We start from the raw sequence: 18095 nt of genomic DNA on the forward strand, positions 1-18095 counted from the left end.
CCCATAAGAGAAGATTTGTGATTTTATATTTAAACAAATTATTGTATTATATTGTAAATAGCAGATCTACAAGCTCACATCACTGTGAGCAACACATCACTGTGAGCTTGTACAGCTATTTCTGAATAGTAAGTAAAACATTGTGGTTAAAATGATGATGATGATGATGATGATGATGATTAAAATAAAAAAAATATCTAAATCTCTAAATGGTACTTAAGTAGAGTATTTGAGTAAATGTACTCAGTGAGTTTCCAGCCGTGTCGGTATCAGTGTTACAGAATAGAATAGAGCAGAAAACCACTGAATGTGTTGTGATTGGATGTTGACTCATCATAGAGCCTGAAGCCACCCTCTAACCTCATGTCTACTGTGTCTCCCTGCTCCATCTCTACTATCACTCCATTAGACATGTATTCAAACCATACATGATCATTGTATCCATAGTTATACATGAGTTGCTCATTATTTTTATACATGTAGATCCTCATATTCTCTGATGTTCCATGGGTAGCTGCAGTGAATCTGAAGTAATAAACTCCTTTCACTGGAGATCGAAAATAACCTAGAACGCACACGCACACGCACACGCACACACACACACACACACACACACACACACACACACACACACACACACACACACACACACACACACACACACACGTCATGTTGATGCTTCTAACCCATTCAATCCGGGGAAGCGTCTGTCATTTTAGATTTCTTTGGCTGTTCAAAAAATAGCAGATCTACAAGATCAAGCTCGAGTGCCGCGCTATGAGCTTGTATATCTGCTATTTTTTGAAAAATCTTGAAAATGTGTTCAATTTCGTAAACTCTACAAATGTCAGTTTTTTAAAAATGTATTTGTCCTCTGACCCCGCCCCATCTCAAAAAATAAATAAATACATATATATATATATATTTATATATATATATATATATATATATATATATATATATATATATATATATATATATATATATATATATATACATATATATATATATACATATATATGTATATATATATTGTGTTAAGCTCATTAACATAATGAACTTAATCATTGATTGTAAAGTCATTAACATAATTAACATAATCACTTCAAGTAAAGCTAATTAAGATAAGTAACTTTCACCACCTACCTGTAGATGGATTGTAGGCGTTGCCGATGTTAGTGATGACATTCTTATAAACCAGAGTGGTTTCAAAACTAAATCGTCCAACATATCCATCATAATGCAAGCTTCCAGCAGAGAAGGCCACCTTTGGTTGGTCTGTCAACAAAGGAGCATTATCACATTATTTATATTGTTATAAAAGAATATATTATACTATTAATTATCTAATAAATTATAATTATAAAGTTGTTGTCGGGCAGAAACCTCATATATCCATAATTATTCGTAAATTAACGCCCTACTTCATCATAAAGAGTGTTGCAAAATGTTTTGAAAATAGCTACAAGATCACAATAAGTCACAATGCGACGTTGTGATCTTGTAGATTGGCTATTTTCACTAAAATGTTTTTAAAGGTATTCTAAAAAATGAATGGTTTAGGACATACAACGTTTCCACCTGACAGCAATGATAAAAGCATATATTTTACGATTAATTCGATAATTATTTATATAATTATAAGAGCATTTATTATGTTAATTGTCAAGTTATTTATATTTAACATATCGTCTTTGTTGGGCAGAAAACTTGTTATCTCTATATTTAGACTATTTTATGATTTGGTACATTCATATCTTACTTCATCATACAAGAGTGTTGCACAACAATAGTGAAAATATCAGATCTACAAGCTCTTTGTAGATCTGCTATTTTCACTATTTTAAATGTTTTTTAAAATAATAATAAACTAGAAAAAGTGCTCCTCTGAGCACAGGTCTCCGCCAGGTCAGGTATGTTATTGTGGCCTCCTGGTGGCGCTATAATAGGCCAATGTGAAAAGGGTGCCATTTAGTCTTAGGTCGTTCACGGCAATCGGACATGATTTGAGGCATTTTGTTCCAAAAATGTGTTTTGCTAAATTAGACCTGCTGGTGGCGCTATAACAGGCCAATGTGAAAAAGGGTGGCATTTCTTCCTTGGCCTAGTGGGAATGTGTTTGTGAAATTTCACGGAAATTGCAAGCTGCGTTCATGATTTGAGGCATTTTGTTTGGAAGCGAACCTTAGCCAATGAGGATGGAATATGGGGAATCGGACAGATCCGTGTTGATCACATGACTAGAGATACTGTGTACCGATTTGCATGACGTTTGGATAAAATCTGTAGGAGTAATGTAAAAATCACACCCAGTGTGAAGTGGGCGGTGGTCATCATAGTGATGGAAGCTCACTTCGAAAAAAAAGAGATTTTTCGAAGTGCATAATCCTATTTATAGGTTATTAATGTCATCATGTGTCTCGCTAGCCAATCACAGTGCTGAATAGTCAGCCAATAGAGTCAGCCAATCACAATACAGCTAGGGGTGTACTAATGAGCCAATCACAATACAGCTAATGAGGTGTCCCAACCCCACTTATACATTACACTGCCCAAAAAAATCACACCCAGTGTGAAGTGAGCGGTGTTATTTAGAACAGTGGTCATCACAGTGATGGAACTACAAAAAAGTAGTTTTTTTGAAGTGCGTGGTGCTATTTATAGGTTATGAATTTCATCATGCGTCTCGCTAGCCAATCACAGTACTGAGCAAAGGGTTTGAATACTTATCAGCCAATCACAGTACAACGAAAGACACATTTTCACGACGGATGGGTAATGGGTCCCAACCCCACTTATAGGAGCGGCTACACCGCTCAAAAAATGGGTTTTGCACAAATCGGCATCCAGGTGGCGCTATAACAGGCCCATGTGAAAAATTTGAGGCAGAATTCTGAATTGGCATCCAGGGAGTGTGTGTGCACAGTTTCGCAGCGACCGGGCCAACGGTGCCAGAGATTAGCTGCTAACACACGGACAGGACACACGGACGGACGGACGGACACACACAAGGACGGACGGAGGGTAAAACATACTCTCTCGCCAGGCCGAAGGCGAGAGGAAAAGGAAAGGTTTCCACCTGACAGAGACGATATATAAATGCAACAACTGTCCATATGACCATATATAGATATGACCATATATAGCAGTGGTTCATATGACCATATATAGCAGTGGTTCATATGACCATAGCAGTGGTTCATATGACCATATATAGCAGTGGTTCATATGACCATATATAGCAGTGGTTCATATGACCATATATAGCATTGATTCATATGACCATATATAGCAGTGGTTCATATGACCATATATAGCAGTGGTTCATATGACCATATATAGCAGTGGTTCATATGACCATATATAGCATTGATTCATATAACCATATATAGCAGTGGTTCATATGACCATATATAGCAGTGGTTCATATGACCATAGCAGTGGTTCATATGACCATATATAGCAGTGGTTCATATGACCATATATAGCAGTGGTTCATATGACCATATATAGCATTGGTTCATATGACCATATATAGCAGTGGTTCATATGACCATATATAGCAGTGGTTCATATGACCATATATAGCAGTGGTTCTCAAACTGCATCGTGTCAAGGACCCCCAAATTGATGTGTATTTGGCCGTGGACCCACATCTGAAAAGGTTTTGTGCCAGGGACCCCCAGAAGAGAAGATGTATGTTAAAAACATTTTAGATATTTTTCCAAAATGTTCACAAATAGCAGATGTACAAGCTCACAGCGCGGCACGATGTGAACGTATAAATGGATAAATTGGTTAAAATGATTGTGACGCTGTATTAACTACTTTTGATGGAGACCCCCTGGAACCCCCTCAAGGACCCCTTGGGGTCCCCAGACCCCACTTTGAGAACCACTGATATATAGGACTATGTCCATATATAGGTCCACTTTGTGGACTTTTGTTGTTTGTGTACTCTTGTTGTTGTTTTTGATTTTACATTTTTATGTTCAAAACATTCATTCATTCATTCATATAGGCATATATGGAGAACCGGTTGTCCAAAACCACCAATCCAACCAATATGACCATATATGGGCATGCCCATATACAGTATGGGCATATACTGATGACATCAGGGATCTCCATATATGGGTATGAAAGGGACACAGACAGGCTGACAGGCGGGTACAACAGGTACATAACCAGGTGGGACATAATTATTCAACTTTTATATTTGATAAACATACTTACTGGACAGTTCCTGCACTTTGACCTCAGTGACATTCAGCTTTGTTTCTACAGTGGAGAGCTGATCATCATGAGCTGAAATCAATACAACATGAATATTCAATCAATACAACATGAATATTTAATCAATACAACATGAATATTCAATCAATACAACATGAATTTCAATCAATACAACATGAATATTCAATCAATACAACATGAATATTCAATCAATACAACATGAATATTCAATCAATACAACACCCTCGCAGTATATTGTCTGGGAACGGATGAACTGGCCCCTGTCTTTGTAATTTCAGATCGAAGATGATGATGATGTAGAAGAAACCGAAGATTACCTGCTTGGTCCTCTCCCCACAGAGAAATCCCCCCATTTGCACTCCTTCTATGGTCTTAAATTATTTATAGCACATTTTAGCACTTTAACAGCATTTGGCACTTTACTTATAATTAAGTTATTGTTGCGCTCTGTTATTTTGCACATTTCTATATTTTGCACATTTTCCAGCCCAACTGTATTTTATACCTGCATTTTTTGTTAGTTAGTTGGCGCCTTAGGAGGATATGATTATTTTTAGGATTATATTATAGTTTTTCTATTTGTATTTGTATTTTAAGGCATAGAGGCCTCTTGTAATAGGGAAGATTTAATAAATATATGTTCACCCTTTTTAGCCTTTGTGTCAGTGTCGGTTTCATCCTGGGTTTTTAAAGTGTTGTTGAGAACCACTGAAGAGCTCACTTTCAACTTTGAATTATTATTATTATTTATTATTTGATGTATATAACTTGAGTTGATTTTTTTTGTTTGAAATGAACTGAAATAAGCTTGCACTTTGGAGTGAAACAGAGCTATAAATATACACTCAAAAGCAGTTTACTTTTTTTATAAACAAGTATTGTTTACATGACTGATGTCAATGAAGGCACAAAATAAATGTCAAACACTTTAGAAAATCATTTGTATGTGTCTAAACGTGTTTCTTTCACTAAAATGCTCATAACTCTGAATCTAGAAAAAATGGCTGTTTTGGTGAAAACAAGCTGTATTCAACTACCTCTGAACGGAAGATGCTGTCAACTCACTTTCTTTTCCATATGAAAGAAGAGATTATAATCTTTGTTTTGAGATATTCCATGTGTTCATAGTCATAGCACAAAATATTCTGTGGGTCCTCAAAGATGAGTCAGAATGGTCAAAATCCCTGGCACTGGCTGAGCCTGTTCTAGAAAACCCCTCTGGCAGGGAATGTGTTGATAACAATTTAAATAAAAAACGTTCTTGTATGAAAAAAAGAAAAATACTTGAAAATGATGACGTCACTGGTAGGCGGGTTTATTACGTGTACACAGCTCTCCTATGAGACTCAGACAGATTAGAACAAAATTGTTGTTTTTTTCATGAGCATTAGTGAGGACCATTTATATGAAGATAGGTTGAAAATGGGTGAAGTTGTCGTTTAAGTTATTTAGAATTACTTCTAAGTTATAATACCTGCATTGTGTCTCTCAGTGGTGTTGAGCCTCATTTCTAGGGTGGACAGCTGATCAAGGAGGGCTGAAATCATCCCAGTATTAGCATTAAATCAATCATAAATACTCATGCAGTTTACATTTAAACATAACATAACATAGATTTGAGTGGTTAATTTATTTAACCAAATCGATCAATCTATTTTGAATATAATTTAATATGTTTAAATTACCTTCCTCCATCTTGGCGCTCACATTGACAGGCACTGCAGAGAAATGTTACAGAAGAAGTTACAAAAACTGTAAAACCAAAAAACATCTCAGCCTTTAGTTGAAGTACAAGTTGAACTCCAAAATGTTCTGGCTCCAGCCCCTGAATCGCTAGCCACGCAGGCAACTAAGAACAATGATGTGTTCTGTATGGACATCTCAATACAAATCTACATAGGGGATTAAATAATACATTAAGAGGCTAGAGATGAGTATCTGTGGTGTTCTGAAAGGCAATATCAGCATAATCTAAAATGGGAAGTTATACTTGAGAAATCATTATCTTCCTCTCTTCAAAGGAGAAGCAGTTAATTGAAGGATAAAGTTAGAACATGTCATTACTAAACATGAAGTTAAATACCTGCATTGTGTCTCTCAGTGGCGTTGAGCCTCATTTCTAGGGTGGACAGCTGAGCAAGGAGGGCTGCAATCATCCCAGCATTAGCATTAAATCAATCATAAATACTCATGCAGTTTACATTTAAACATAACAGAACATAGATTTGAGTGGTTCATTTATTTGACCAAATCTTTAAGCTTTCCCTTGTCAATTATGTGGATCAAATATAAATTGCATTTTCAAAACATTATCTATTTTGAATATAATATATATGTTTAAATTACCTTCCTCCATCTTGGCGCTCACCTTGACAGACACTGCAGAGAAATGTCACAGAAAAAGTTACAAAAACTGTAAAACATATTAAAAAACAATTGCACCAATTACAATTGGTGTAATTGTAATTAACACTGTATAGACTCACACTCCAGTAAGGCCTGCCACTAATTCCACATCCGGGGACCCGCTCCCCATGGACTGTTATTACGGACCCCCAGTTGCAGACCAAGAGTGTGACTGCGGACCGGGCCATGGAGCACGACCGTGGATTTCTACTACATTACACTATACCACTGCATATTATCTTAACATTCTTATATTATACCATTATATACTGTATACACATTATTGTTGTACTATATTATATTATCATATACTATTTTACACTATTATATTTGCTACTATTGTTATTGTTACTACTTGTATATCTCTCTGTCTCTGGGTCTGCCTGACGTTTCTTCCAGTTAAGGGGGAGTTTTCCGTTGCCACTGTCACAAAATTGCTTGCTTAGGGTCGGACTGTCGGGTCTCTGCTCTACATGTAAAGTGTCTTGAGACAACTTGTTGTGATTTGACACTTTAATCAAATTGAATTGAATTGAATTGAGTTGTACAAGTTGAACTCCACAATCTTAGCCTGGCTCCAGCCCCTGAATCAGCTAGCCACGCCCATTAAAAACAATATGTTCTGAGTGAAACTAAATGAAAATTCAGGCTGAGTGTCAGGTTGCTATATCTATTTCAAGAGGTAAATGGTTCAGACCAATTAGCATTAAGGGGCCAAAATGACAGAAGAATGTGCAGAAGAATCATTAAAACATCTCAGTAAAAGACAGTGGTTGATTTAAAAGAACTGAGAGTTCAGAGTCATCTTTATTGTCACATCACAGGTTCACAGGTGTAAAGAAGTGGGTGACATTAGTTTGTGTGCAGCTCCATCGTTTTTGTTCATTTCAGAAAGAGAAAAGAAAAGAAGGGGGCGGGGGGGCAGGGAGAGATAGAAAATCAACAGTAAAGAAAAGCATGTCCTGATTTGAAAGAAAATAATTCAAAAGAAGGACAAAAAATGTTAATTAATTTATGAACACTCAAAATCTGCTGGCAATATTTTATTTTGGTCTGGTGCCATAATTAATCTTAATGTTGATATGGCACACTGACCATCTAGAAAATAAAAACATGGCACTGCATTTCAAAAAGGTTGCCGACCCCTGCCTCAGGGTATGGGTTGTGAGCTTGTAAAATTCAAGCCGATCTACAAGCTCACAACATGACCTGGCGCGTTGTCATTCAATCAATGAAAGGGGTCAAGCCCCTTTTTGACTATGCTTGCACCTCCTGGTACTCCAACATCTCAATGTCACTAAAGACTAAGGTTCAAACCTCCCAAAACAAACTGAATCGACTACTTCTCTGCCTGGGGCCCATGACCCAGAGTAGAAGACAGGGTTAAACAACTGAAAATGGGATTGGTCTTCAAAATAGTCAATGCAAAGTTGTCCTCAATACCCTCAATACCCGCATATCTGACTAAATACCTCCAAAAAGTTAGCGACAGCCACAATACTAAAGGGAGTGTAAACAACGATCTGGTACCACCCACTAGAGCTCGTCGGGTTAGGCATGTAACCCGAAATACCCGGGTTCCGACCCGTACCCGGCTCGGTCACGGGTCCGTTCACAAGAAGTGACTCCGGGTCCGGGTCGGAGCCGGTACAGTCCGTCTCGGGTCTCGGTTCTCCGACTGTGAAATGGACGGTTCCACTAATACCCGAGTTGACCCGGCGAGCGGGTTTCTCGGGGCTCAGACTGTGAAATGCACGGTTCCACTAATACCCGAGTGGACCCGGCGAGCGGGGGGTCTGGGCTTAGACTGTGAAATGGACGGTTCCATTAATACCCGGGTGGAGGGAGGGAGGTCAGTCGCTCAGAAGACAGACTGGCAGTGACGCAGTCAATGACTGGCTGCTATTTATATTATCATATCACTACATAATGTTATATCATTGACCTAAATGGCGATATATTAACAAGGATAGGATGATTAAAACATATTTATGTCTGTATTAGTCTTGATGATCGTCTTTCTTGACAGAAGGCTCTGTCTGTATTAGGAACAACTTTGGACAGGTGGAAAACTTTAGTTAAACTTGCAGAGTGGCGCATTACTTTACCTGAGTTACATCTTCTGATACTTGTACTTGAATGTTGACATGAAATAATAATCCTGTTTAGTGTTTCACTACCACGAGCAAAGACTACAGCGCATATTAACGGCGCTGATCAACACACACATTGAAAGGCTAGGACAAAGATACCAAGGATTCGACAGTGATGTCACTATGCAACAAGGAAGTAGCGACGGACGCTACGCCATGTTCGAAGTTGTTTTAAAGATAGCAAGGATTCGTCGGCGATCTGATGACATCACAGACGAATCCTTGGACATATTTTACCCACTCATTTATATACACCAGTTATATCAAATATTGTCGATTAACGTAACGCTTTGGTTAATGGTTAAAAATGGTAAAATAATCGAGTTAATATCAACATGTTGTTACCGGTATACTCAAAGCACAATGGAAACTCCAAAGCCAATTATAATGTTAAACAACATTAAATGTGGTTTAACATTAGAAATTAACGTGGATTATCGTTGGCAATGAAGAAGGATTACAAACATCTAGAACGTGGATTTATTTTTGTATAGCTGTCAAATGAGCATTGACTGGGATTATACATCATAATCATGGAGGCTATACATTTATGAAACAAGTCTTATTTAACGCTGGACAACTTGTACTAATGACGTTGGCAATCAATTTTGCGTTCGGGTTTTTCGGATGCTCGGGTTATGTACGGGTTCGGTTCTTGTATGTCACGGTTCTATACGGGTCGGTTTCCGACAGCTCTCGGTGCTGTTCGGGTCCGGATCTCAATTTCTATTAATGGCCCGGGTCCATTCGGTCACGGGTATTTTTTTCGCGGGTCCATTCGGGTATCGGTCCTTCATATTGAAACATAGGCCGGGTCCATTCGGTCCCGGGTAAAAAAATCACGGGTCCATTTGGGTTCGGGTATTTTTATTTGACCCGTGAAGACCTCTACCACCCACCCATAAAACAAACTACAGCACTGCCACCCAGGTGTGGAATTGTTTTTCCGACTCTGTACATATAGTGTTTTTTTTTTCCTGTATGCTGTGATGATATTGAACTGTTTGGTGTTTATATGTTTATGAATAGAATACCAAGGACTTCAATGGAGACAAGACCGCAAAGACTTTCTTTGGACGGACCTTTTACACAAAGTGTTTTTAACTGTACTTGTGCTGTTTTTACATTCCTGCCTAATACAATATTCAATCAATCTGATGGCTAGGCCGTTTGTGCAGTAGGTAGAGAAACTACCGTGATCGAAGTGTTAACCAATCTTCCTGACCTCCAACCTCAGACAGAACAGTAAAACGAGCAACGCCCCACAACCCTTCATTCTGAAACCAGGTCACTGTAGATATTGTAATGTCTGGAACGGATGTGTGTATTTGTTCAGTTTCCCTGGTATGTGGTGGTTCTTATTGGACGGAGGTGTGCGGCAATGTTGTTAGGCTAATAGTGTTTAGATAGTTCACGTGGACTGACACGGTTTTAAAGAGGAAAAGGTAGGAAGAGTTAGTGTTGTGTTCCTCAAAGGACTGTTTTTGTTCTGTTTTGGAAGAGGTAACTCCTTCATGCCTCCATTAGACTGTTCCAATAGGGAAGACGTGCAACTGGAATTATACTTCATTATACTTTTTAAAGTATATTGACACTCATCATAAAATAACACAGATGACTAGTTTTAGATATGTTAGTTTTCTTTGTGTATCTGAGGACGACAGCAAAATGTAACAGCAAACTGTAGCGGTTTAATACCTGCATGCTGTCTCTTCAGTTCTTCGATTTGGTTTTCTTTTTCATCCAGCCTCGTTTCTACGGTGGACAGCTTAGCAAGGTGGGCTGAAATCAAGACAGTATTGGTTTTAGATCAATCATGAATACTCATGCAGTTTTGTTTGAGTGGGTAAGCTTTACATATAAAGTAAATAACATTATCAAAACTATCAAAAATCTGTTCTCTGATTTCAAATGAATTTGTATTAATACTAAAACAAGTAATTTAAAAATATAACCGAGAAACTTAGTGAAAGTTACAGATCCCCTAAACCCCTACAATGTGTTTTCCCAATTTAGACCAGGTAGAAATATAGTTAACTGTTAATAAGTGCACGATGAAGGATTTGGCTGGGGTTAACAGCCATAACTCCAGCCATAACTTCACCCACACACACTCTGAGGGGTGTGGAGTTCAATGGTGCGACCCGGAAGTGGATCTGTTCGTAGAGATTTGAAACTCTGCGTACCCCCCATTTTTAGATACAATTAAATCCATCGGCCAAGACCGGAAGTTGATCTGACCACCGGAAGTGGGTGAAAATGCAATTTGTCCCCCACTCTGATAAACCTCCCGAATGCAAGGTCACACAGTGGAACAGTTTCTAACATTTCAAATGGCCATAACTCAGTGACCATTGCTCTGATCAGCTCAATATAGGACTGGATTTGAAGGCCTGAACAGTCACATATTCATTATAAAATGACTTGAATTGGGACGCCACAAGACAACAAAAGATTACTTGAATTTGGACGCCAAAAGACAACAAGAATGAACTACAAACAAATTTCCTAAGAAAATTTAAGTGTGCCTGCAGTTGGCTGGAGACTCAAAATAGTGTCACTACAAAGTACCACCAATCGACTCCAAATGGCCTAAAACATAATCCTAACAGGGTTTTGGGTGGTCCATTTTGGTGGAGTAAAAAAAAAACAGCAACAAAATAATTCAAAAATGAATAAAAAATAAACCGAAACCTAAAAAAGGAAAATTAAAAAGCCGAAAAATAGCAGGAAAAAAGATACCCATTTAGGGGGGTAGGTGAAGTTTCTGAGCATTTTGGGCACTTTTCAAAACCGTAAGTGAATAAATCCGCTTTTGGGTCTGATGCATTTGTTGGCAGGCCCCCACTTAGGGGGGGTGCGCAAAGTTTTGGAGCATCTTGGGCACTTTTTAAAAACGGAAGAGAAATGATCCACTTTCGGGTTGCACCGTTGGAGCTCCAAACCCCTCAGAGAGTGTGTGGGTGAAGAACTAAAAAAAATAATTGGGAAAAAAAAAGTTTGACCCCGCTTTAATAACCAGTTGGACGTTAGGCCAAAGAGAGGAGAGGAGAGGACCACTCAGTGTTAAACAGTGTAACCTGCACTCTGAACCGGATCTGTAAAGGTTTATTTTTCAATGAAGGGGTGCCGTGATTTTCAGTGATTTTCCCCCCCCCCCTAAAACATAATCATCAGGTATTATTATTATTATGGTTATACTAGGAGGAAGATTTTTTTCAAAAAAGTGTACAGAAATTGTTAAAATTATGTTTTAATGCGGACACGCCTCCAGTTCATTAAATATACCTGGTTCTCACCTTAGCACCTCCTCCACCACCTAAGCACCACCCACCTGTCCTAGTCCCTCCTCCTCCTCATGCCCACACCTGCTGTGTTATGATAATGAGGGGGAGGCTATGTTTTTACTATGTCACTAAAGCGTTGTTTTTCTATTGGCACGTTTGACCCTCAAGGTTTCAGCCTCCAGGTAGAAACTCAAAATAGTCAGAGAAGACATAAAACACCATAAAAACACCACCAGGGGGCTTAATGAAGTTCTATCAACCTCATAGAGACATGAAAAACAGAAAAAGTGCAAAACCATGGCACCACCTCTTTAACATGGGTTTGAATGGGGGACTAAAAAGGGGGCGTGGCTACATGGTTTTGCCGATTACGTCGCCGTGGTAACACGAAACGGCAAGAAAAGTAACAGCCTGGTTGGCCCGGTCGTTCCGCACATTTTGATGTATACATTGCCGGGGACGTGTAAACCGGGTGGGAGGAGTAGCATTTGGCATGCCGCGTGCGGCCAAAAGGGGCGGGTTTCGTAGTTTTTTGTGCATAACGTCGCAATAGTAACGCGTAAAGGCAAAGAACTTCCGAGCACACTATTCCCGGCCAAGTCGCACGTTTTGATGTTATATTGCCGGGGTAGTGTAAACCGTGCGGCAGTTACTGTAAGCTATTATAGTTTACTATGTATAGGCGATATATTTTGGCAGTGGTGGAAAAAGTACTCTACCAATATTGCAATATAGAAATACTCTGTTACAAGTTTAAATCCATACAACTTAGCAATACACATTTTTGGAACAAAATGCCTCAAATCATGAATGAAGTGTCCGTTTGCCGTGAAAGGCCTAAGAAGAAATGCCACCCTTTTCACATTGGCCTATTATAGCGCCACCAGGAGGCCACAATAACCTACCTGACCTGGCGGAGACCTTTGCTCCGAGGAGCACTTTTTCTAGTTATTATTAATATCATTACTAGTGGTGGTGGTGGTAGTAGAAAATAGCAGATCTACAAGCTAGCAACAAATAACTCATGCCAAATATCAACAACGTTTTAGAAACAGGGGCAAAGCCCAACCACCAGTCTACAAGTACCTTCACAGAAAAACAAGGGCAATGTCGCTTATAATTAGAGGACATGGCAACACTGAGCGTGGTGAGAGCTCTATATCAAAGAAATCTGTCATTTACTCCTAAATGTATTCAAATATGCTGTATTGGGCCCTAAATGTACTGTAATTGAGGGGGGGGGGGAGTATTATATGTATTTATCCCCTCATTTGTAAAGGAAATGTATGCTGTTAGGGACTGTTCGTTATGTAGATACTAGGAGGGTGGGTGGTCCAGATGTAATTTATTTTATTTTTTTTCTTTCCCCCCCCCCTCCCCCATGTAGTGCCAGGACACTACATGGAGAGGATTTGAGAAAAAAAGAAGAATTTTGGAGCGACGAAAATAGCCGAATTAGATTCATGCTCTAAGCTCCATTTTAGCTGTGGAAGGGGTCTGCAGAATGGAGCACAGGGGCTTCTATGAAAAAAGTCAACTGCATCAGGTATGTTGGTGAATGATTATAGGCAGACACAATATATATGTATTTGGGTCCGGATCTCTCCTTTAAGAAGACAGTCAAAGTCCAAGGGCCGAGGAGCGGACCGTGACACAATGGAAACAAGCCCCTTGGGGCTTTTTGTGTTATCCTCTTATAGCATAACCTTTGACTGTACCACCTCTACTGTTAATAATAGTGTTAATAAAGTATTCAACAATCAATAAATCAACAAATCAACAAATCAACAAATCATCCAACCGACCAGCCGACCAACCGACCGACCGACCGACCGAACCGACCAATCAATCAATCAATCAATCAATCAATCAATCAATCAATCAATCAAAAACCCATGGATGCATGGAGCCTCTGAACCATGATGCTAACCTGCATTTTCTCCTTCCATCATTTTCAGCTTCTGACTCTGCTCCGCCACGATGTCTTTCAGTCCTTTAACTTCCCGCCAGACGTCATCAGGGGAGGGGGTCTCGCTGCCTGCCTGAGCCCCAGCCTCACACACACACAACAGTACAACAAGCAAAGCTTGACCACCCTTCATCCTGAAACCAAAGTCTCTGTGGATTGACTCTGTGTCTTACAGCTCAATTTATACATTGTTTCTGCTATGTTGTCTTGTTCCGATTGGACGCTAGTAAGGCAGTATGTTTACAGCCAACACTGATTGGTTGGTTCAGGAGGATGTTTTGGGTGATGTTGTGTTGCTTCAAACGGACACATAGTGTTTGTTGTTGTCATGTTGCTTTAGTGATGAAATGAGACGGGAACACAGTCAAATATTGAGCAAACGTTTACTGGAATAGTTTCCATTCGGTCACCGCACGCACGCACGCACGCACGCACGCACGCACGCACGCACGCACGCACGCACGCACGCACGCACGCACGCACGCACGCACGCACGCACGCACGCACGCACACGCATGCACACAAAATACTCAAGTACAATATTTGAGTAATTTTACTTATTACTTTACACCACTGCAGTACACACATACAGACAGACAGACAGACAGACAGACAGACAGACACCTCAGTTATTTTAGAGAAATAATGTTAGTTTTCACCTATCAGCCTTTAACCATTGTTTCTATTGTGGACATAATTCGACCAGAATAGAGACACTATATATAACAAGGCCAATGGTGAAAATAGCCGATCTACAAGCTCACAACGTGTAACAATGCAACACATTGTGAGCTTGCAGATCAGCTATGTTGTCTATTTGCCATAGCATGAGGTAGGCTATATAGGGTTGAAGTAGTTCCGTTCACATCGTTGATGGTTAAAGTTTAGATCTTTGTTTCATGTTGTGTCCATTGGGGTCTAGTTCAGTGGGTCTCAAAGTGGGGTCTCGGGACCCTCAGTGTTCCTTGAAGGGATTTTGAATGGACGCTTACAGGTCTGTTACCATGATAGATTCATTGAAAACACCCGTCCTTGGTTGTGCATGGTGACTGATATTGTCCTTCTAATACGTGTTTTTTAAATCACTTTTTTTAACGATTCCGGTTCCTTAACGGTTCTGCTCTTTTTTCTCTTTACACCATTTTCACCGTAAAATGCCAAATGTGTGAGCTTATAGATCTGCTATTTTCAGCTAATGTTCCCCCCAGAATAGGGATGCTAGGGTTCAATAAATTAAAAAAAAAGGACAAACCAGAGTAGTAACTCTGAGGACCCCCAGGGTTCCCAGACCCCCTGTTGAAGACCCATGTACTAAAGTGGCAGTGCTGCGCTATGAGCTTGTAGATCTGCTATTATTTGGAAAGATCGTGGAAAATCGTGGGTCTTTGAATATATATATTTTTAAAGCGAACATTTGTAACTCAAATCTTTGCTTCTGGGGATTCTACCAATGTCTTCTAAATCCTAACAGTTTTTTTTTAAACGTATGTTGCTATAATATCAGTGGTTCTCAAAAATTATATGTATTTGGCCGTGGATCCCCATCTCAACATACGTTGTTCCAGGGACCACCAGAAGTTGTAAAAAAAATCGTTTAAAAAAATATATATATTCAAAGATTTGCACACATTTTCACGGTTTTTCAAAAAATAGCAGATCTACAAGCTCATAGCGCGACAATCGGTGCCGCGCTATGAGCTTGTACATCTGCTATTTTTTGAATAGCCAAAGAAATCTTAAAATGACAAAGAGATGCGTTCCCGGTCTTAAAGGGTTAAGTACAGAACCTGAGTAAATGCACTTAAAACCACTGCTTTGGTTTACTGGGAACAGTGACGTTAGTCTGTGTTCCAGACAGACAGACAAAGTCCAGTTGGCCCTGCATCTGAGCAGCGTTAAAGTGGCTTTAACCTGAGCTAGTACTGTCCCTGGAGAGTTTATGTAAATAAACCAGTGGTGGGAAAGGTACTCAAATGTTTTACTTAAGTAAAAGTACCAACACTGCAATGTAGAAGTATACTCCGTTACAAGTAAAAAGTAGAGTACTTGAGTAAATGTACTTAGTTACTTCACACCACTGAAATAGACCCGAATCTGTCAATAGAATGTTGCATCACATAACCAGCCTGTGCTTCTCAACTGTGTGTTTGCTAGTACTGTAGGCTACTTAAGGACAATTTTGAGGTATTTTTTCTATCTTGGTCACTTTTTTGATTATTATCACAAAACCATGTCAGTGTTCAGAACTATATATATATACTTTGGCAATGAACATCGATCTACAAGCTCACAACTCACAACGCGTCGCAAAGTGACATGTTGTGAGCTTGTAGATCTGCTATTTTCAAAGGATTTTCATACATTTTATACATTTGAAAGTACATTTTGATGCCAATACTTTTGTACATAATATTATAATGTATAAGTACATTTTGAATACCGAACTTGTACTTGTACTATTTCTACAAGAAGGTATTGATACTTTTACTTGTATGTAAAACAAATTTGTACTTCTTCCTGGCTCCTAATGTGCCATAGTGTCTACCTGAATGTGATACACATTTTTATTGATAGTAATAATAATAATAATGATAATAATAATAATAATACATTGTATTTGTATTGCATGCACTTTTCATTCATCAGTCATATAAGGGTAAAAGCAGGGTTTAAAAAAGTCAAGCACAGAAGGATATTGCTGACAGTGGTTACAGAACAATTTGAAAACATGAAAAGGCCTTCTGAAATAACAAAGTTTTTAGGCCTGTGTAGTGGAATTCTGGATCAATCAGCAATCGATGAGGCACATAGGAGTCGAGACAATATTCTAGGTGGTGATGATTATGCTTCATGTACATGATATCATGGTCAGAAGTACATTAACACTCATGTCAGTGGTACGGTAGTTCTGCCCAGAGCTCAGGGCAGAGATCATAGTTATACTGTAGCTGCTTCAAGGACAAACTGAACCATAACAAGATAAGCTGTACCAAAACAATAGCTATTAGGCCTAGTGGAGACATCTAGACTCTTACAAGCTGCTAAATATCATAATGTATTGTAGAAGTATTATAAGTCATGGTAAAATATAAAGGTTAGATGTAAGCAGCCATATAATTTCTTCCTCAGCTGTTTTAATTCGATACGAAGGCTGCCTGTTCCACAGGCACAGTGCTGCCGAGCAGAAAGCCCGGTAGTATTTGTGCATTAATTAAATCAGTGTCCTATGTACCTATTCTGAAGAAAACCTGGCAAGTCAGCCACTGTACGCTGGCTGTACACAGTCATCAATGAAACATAGTCCAAGTCTATTCCCTGTTTTGGATTTCAATAATTTGGTCAGTGCAGTCAGACCTTTCATCAAATCCTCTGCTGGCTTCACCATGTTTCACAACAACCCACCCAACCCCCCCCCCCCCCCCCACCCACACACACACACACACACACACACACACACACACACACACACACACACACACACACACACACACACACACTCACACTCACACTCACACTCACACTCACACTCACACTCACAGCTCATGTGATGAGGTATTGAGGTTAAATGTTCATATTCTATCAATCTCCATACAGTGTCTATAATATTTATATAATATGATAGATATAATATAATATACTAGGTATCTAAAAATCTATTAATACATGTACACACATTTTAAATATTATACTATGCTATATATAAATATTGATATAATCTATATTAATAAAATATGTCTCCATATTGTCAATAATAAAGATGGTTAAATATTATTGCTGTCGGACACAAACCTTGTATATCTGCATATTTAAACTTCTTACAATTGTTTTATTTGTAAATTAATGCCCTACTTTGTCATACTATAGTGTTATATAAAAATAGCAGAAACATAGCAGATCTACAAGCTCACAATGTGTCACAATGCCATACGATAGGAGCTTGTAGATCTGCTATTTTTGCTACATAAAAAGAATACTTTTAACTTTAAGTGAAAGTGGTTTCGAACATACAAGGTTTCCACCTGA

At 38.9% G+C, this 18095-nt stretch overlaps 1 protein-coding gene across 1 annotated transcript; it reads right to left on the reverse strand.

Moving 5' to 3' along the window:
• Nucleotides 1–275: 275 nt before the first annotated feature.
• On the reverse strand, nucleotides 276–14295 carry LOC308091615 (uncharacterized protein; the record flags this gene model as incomplete). Its single annotated transcript, XM_080437278.1, has 8 exons — nucleotides 14034–14295; nucleotides 10515–10598; nucleotides 6604–6636; nucleotides 6341–6403; nucleotides 5943–5975; nucleotides 5732–5794; nucleotides 1147–1278; nucleotides 276–565 (listed from the first exon to the last, which is right to left on the reverse strand). Exons 1-8 carry the CDS (start codon nucleotides 14203–14205, stop codon nucleotides 276–278), a joined length of 870 nt encoding a protein of 289 aa, XP_080293404.1. The 5' UTR covers nucleotides 14206–14295.
• Nucleotides 14296–18095: the final 3800 nt, after the last annotated feature.

This window comes from Gymnoscopelus braueri (assembly GCF_963280865.1).
Source record: "Gymnoscopelus braueri genome assembly, chromosome: 9".
NCBI lineage: Eukaryota > Metazoa > Chordata > Actinopteri > Myctophiformes > Myctophidae > Gymnoscopelus > Gymnoscopelus braueri.